Raw genomic sequence first — 4,782 nt, forward strand, 5'->3', positions numbered from 1 at the left:
AAACATTTTTCTTTCTCCAAATTTTCTTCGTCCAAGTGTATAAAAAAAAGCGATTCAAACGCTATTTTTAAAGATTGAAAATTTGTCCATAATGGTTTAAGATTTCTTATTTTCTCACTTAAATCGTTATTTAAATTAATTTCTATTTCTTCGATTTCTTTAGAAAATACGATTCCATTGAGCTATAAAACAAACTTATTTTAATATAATAGTAACAATAAAAATGATTATTTATCACCAATAATAAAACTAATAGTAAGTTGAACACCATTTTACAATGCACTACATTTCAAAATTTAAATTCATTTTTAATCACTTTTATCTATTCTATTTGGACTATTTAAACGTTTATAAAACGAATTTTAATTTAAAATACACGTGTTAAGGTACAATATAGAAATTACAATGCATTTCTTATCTTTTTATTATATATAAAATGTATTGTTTACATTATTGTGTTAAATAATTTTAAGTGGGGATTAAAATATGGTTTAATTTAGCGATAATTTAATTTCAAGATGATTTAATTTTCAACAAAAGTAGTTGTTTCAGGTTTAATCATAACAATACACACTTTAAGAGTTTCGATAATTCCAAACATCTCTAACAAAACATTTTTAGTCATCTCTACAACGTCGATTTCCATCTCACCAAATAATTCTTCTGCTTTTGTTATAATTGAAACAATATTGGAATTAATTTCTGAAATTTCAGATTTTGATTGTTCAATATCTCGATTGATACATTCGATTAACTCATCTTCATGCCACGGTAGAAAATGATGCAAAGCACAATTACGAAGTGACTCATCAATTTTTCGATTTAAATCGGGTAAAAGATTTTTAATTTTTATAGATTCGCCTAAAAATTCCTCGAAGTATAAATTATATTTCGCCTCGATCTGTTCGGTTTTTTCGTTTAAATTGATTTCTAAATTTTCTTGAGATTTTAATTCGTCGTCAACGCAACTTTCAATTTCTATTTTTTCTTGGGTAGCTTCATCTATGGTTGTTTTAACGACGCTTTTTAACGAAGCAATCAGAGTATCAGATTCGTTTCTAACCAAGATTATTCTTAACATCCCCGAAGATAACATCACTACATTATCTGTGGTTTTATTCGCTAAAGTTTCTATTGATACTTTTAATTCTGTTATTTCTGGATTGAATTTGTTTAAGACGTCGTAAATCCATTTGGTGTTTATGTCAGAAGGTGCGGCCTAAATTATTATTTTAATTAATAAATATAAATTTTTAATAAAAAATTACCTTTATGCTGCTTAATGCAATGAGAAATATTAAAGTTTTTAAAATCATTTTAAATCGGTGAGGGAGAAATTGTTACTGATGGATTAAGACGTTCGATCGATTTTTATAGATGATTTGAAGTGGTTTGTAAATATTATAAAGAAATTGAAAAAATAGGTTAAGCTAATATTTATTGTCTGTAAAACTCGATCAATTACAATGACCTATCAATAAAGAAAAACATGCTTATTAATTATTAATTTCTTCAGTTGAAACATTTATTTCTGTTGTGGTTATTACGTTTTCTTCTGTAGTAATAGATCGAGAATTATAACATTCATTAACGTAATTAACGATTTTAACGATATCTTGAATCATCCACGTCACAATTTCAACAGTGTCCACTCTCATAGAATTCATCATCACATTCAAATCAAGATTAATGTGATAACTCTCATTACTAACTCTGTTTATTTCAGTTTGAAATTCATCGAATCTTTTTCTAACACACTCATTAAGTTGGTCGTTTTGCCATGGTAATAAATTATGTAGCCAACAATTCGGGACTACAAACGGAATGTTATTATTCAAACTTGTCAGCATAGCTTTAAAAGTTGTAATGATCTCGGTTAATACATTAAGTTTGTCGTAATATTTAAAAGTGAATTTAGTAACATTATTCATTGTGGTATCTTGTAATTCGTTGTACAACCCAATTTCTTCACAATTGTGTGTAGAGGTCGAGTTAAAACTTATTCCAAGAATAATAAAATCTACCGAAGTAATCAGATTATCAGTTTCTTCTTTTGTGTACGACAATTTTGAATTTGCCAAAGCAAGATTTTTTTCGATTTGAGAATTTTCTTCCATCAAGACTTGCAAAGAGTTCTTAATATCAGTGATATCTGATTTGTAGGTGGTGAAAATTTCGTCAATCGTGTTTAACTTTTTTAAAGCTGTAGGCTATTATTAAGTTTTAAATAATTATTATATTAATAACAAAAAATAAATTACCTCGACAATGGAGATAAAGCCAGAAATAAGAAGATATTTCAATAACATTTTGTTGATTATGTTGTGTAATTTATAAAGATATTGTGGTAATATCAACTTGTAGTGTAATTATATAGGTGTTTTGAAGTGGTTGGCGTGAAAAAATGGTTCGAGAAATATTTATTTTATTTATCGATACTTGATTTACTTTTTATAACAAATGTATTAATAACATATTATTGCTATTAATAAATTGTTTTGAAATTTCTATTATTAAAATATATTTTGTATGATTTTTTCGTTTCTTGTAATTTGTAGAATTACCAAATTACAGCATTCTGTTGAAATGGTAGCGCCTCGGCCGAAAGCGACCTCGGTTTAATACACGATGTCACTGTATTAAGCCGAGGTCGCTTGCGGCCGAGGCAGTGGGTTGTTTAACACCAGCATTATGTTGAAATTGTGTTAATTACAGCGCCTCAGCCGCAAGTAACCTCGGCTTAATATACTATGTCACTGTATTTTAAGCCGAGGTCGCTTGCGACCGAGGCAGTGGGTTGTTTGACACCAGCATTGTGTTGAAATGGTATTAATTGTACAGCCTCGGCCGCAAGCGACCTCGGCTTAATACAGTGACATCGCGTATTAAGCCGAGGTCGCTTGCGGCCGAGGCAGTGGGTTGTTTGACACCATCATTGTGTTGAAATATTGTTAATTGTACCGCCTCGGCCACAAACGACCTCGGCTTAATACAGCGACATCGCGTATTAAGCCGAGGTCGCTTGCGGCCGAGGCAGTGGGTTGTTTAACACCAGCATTGTGTTGAAGTGGTATTAATTACAGCGCCTCAGCCGCAAGCGACCTCTGCTTAATACACTATGCCACTGTATTTTAAGCCGAGGTCGCTTGCGACCGAGGCAGTGGGTTGTTTGACACCAGCATTGTGTTGAAATGGTATTAATTGTACAGCCTCGGCCATGAGCGACCTCGGCTTAATACAGTGACATCGCGTATTAAGCCGAGGTCGCTTGCGGCCGAGGCAGTGGGTTGTTTGACACCAGCATTGTGTTGAAATGGTGTTAATGGTACCGCCTCGGCTGCAAGCGACCTGGGCTTAATATCCGCTGTCACTGTGTGAAGCTAAAGTCGTTTCCGGCCGAGGCATGCTTGATACTGTAGCATTGTGTTGAAATGTTATTAAATGTAGTGCCTCGGCAGTAAGCGACTTCGGCTTAATATTGCGTATTAAGCCGATGTCGCTTGTGGCCGAGGCAGTGGGTTGTTTGATACCAGTCGATGCCTTACGATGTTATAGTGTCATTGTGTATTAAGCCGAGGTTGCTTGCGGCCGAGGCAGTGGGTTGTTTGATACCAGCATTGTGTTGAAATGGTATTAGTGTAATAGTAACTGTAGCGGTTATGGTTGTCGGGCTCGATTGTAACGTCTCGGTCCTAAATGACCTTGGTTACTGTATATTACACTTTTCGAAGGTAAACCTTTATAATTTTGGTATATAATCATAACCGAGGTCGCTTGCGGCCGAGGTAGTCTATTTAAAACCTGCTCTATTCATTATATCTTGAAGATATTAAGTGTTAGATAGTATTTGGTGCGCAGCTTAATCGCAATTTATGTTTAACGGTCTCGATTGTAACGTCTCGGTCGTAAATGACCTTGGTATTTGTATATTACACTTTTCAAAGGTAAACCTTTATAATTTTAGTATATAATCGTAACCAAGGTCATGGAAAAATCATGGATTTCGAAAGGAATTCGGAATAGACCACGTCCGCCATCAAACTGATGAATTTATTAAAAGATTTCGATTATCAAAGGAATGTGTGTTTTCACCACATTTTAGCACAAATTGATAATGACATCAAACCACGAACGAGGAAGTATTATATATGTATAGCACCTAGTTTTTATCAGTAGAAGAATTAATAATTATTTTTTTTTAGAAATTCTGCAATCCCTGTTTCAAATAGATTGTTGCTTACTTTAAGATTTTTTTGCTACAGGCAACAAGTTATTGGATGTAGCTGACTTTTGTGGAATCAGCGAATCATTAGCTTCAGGTTAATAATAGAAGATTAGTAGTTATCAATTATTTTCGGAACTTATAAAAATAAACTTTATAATTATAACAAATAATAATAAAAAAAAACGTTATTTACAATAAATATGTACATTATTATTATTTAAATATCGTCAACAAGTATTTAAAAAATAGATTAACTGTCGTTTTCTTTCCTTAATTTTTTTATCTTCACTTCTTTTTTCAATTTTATCACTTCCATCTCTTTCCTTCTCATTTTCTAACATTAATGTTGTTAACTCTAATCTTTTCTTTAATAACTCATTATAGGTATCGTCGACAGCTTTATTGGATACTACACCATATAAAGCAGATCAATTTTTTATAAATACATAGTAGGTTAGTTAGTATTTTGATCGTACTTTTACTTTTCCTTGTTGTTTGCAAAACCCAAACGTTATTTTCCACGTACTAACCACTTCCACGTGGCTATTTTTATTTTC

General features: G+C 32.3%; 1 protein-coding gene across 1 annotated transcript; it reads right to left on the minus strand.

Moving 5' to 3' along the window:
* Positions 1-408: 408 nt before the first annotated feature.
* Positions 409-2,364, minus strand: LOC111415777 (uncharacterized). The gene is made up of 3 exons (XM_023047627.2): positions 2,262-2,364; positions 1,269-2,210; positions 409-1,219 (listed from the first exon to the last, which is right to left on the minus strand). Exons 2-3 carry the CDS (start codon positions 1,314-1,316, stop codon positions 524-526), a joined length of 744 nt encoding a protein of 247 aa, XP_022903395.2. The 5' UTR covers positions 1,317-2,210; positions 2,262-2,364; the 3' UTR covers positions 409-523.
* Positions 2,365-4,782: the final 2,418 nt, after the last annotated feature.

This window comes from Onthophagus taurus, chromosome 11 (assembly GCF_036711975.1).
Source record: "Onthophagus taurus isolate NC chromosome 11, IU_Otau_3.0, whole genome shotgun sequence".
Taxonomy (NCBI): Eukaryota; Metazoa; Arthropoda; class Insecta; order Coleoptera; family Scarabaeidae; genus Onthophagus; species Onthophagus taurus.

What these genes read in the sequence shown, in the direction of transcription:
- LOC111415777 (XM_023047627.2), bottom strand. Translation starts at nt 1,316, where the DNA reads ATGATTTTAAAAACTTTAATATTTCTCATTGCATTAAGCAGCATAAAG. An exon ending in TTGCATTAAGCAGCATAAAG is followed by an intron (nt 1,220 to 1,268) that starts GTAATTTTTTAT and finishes ATAATAATTTAG; the next exon opens with GCCGCACCTTCTGACATAAA.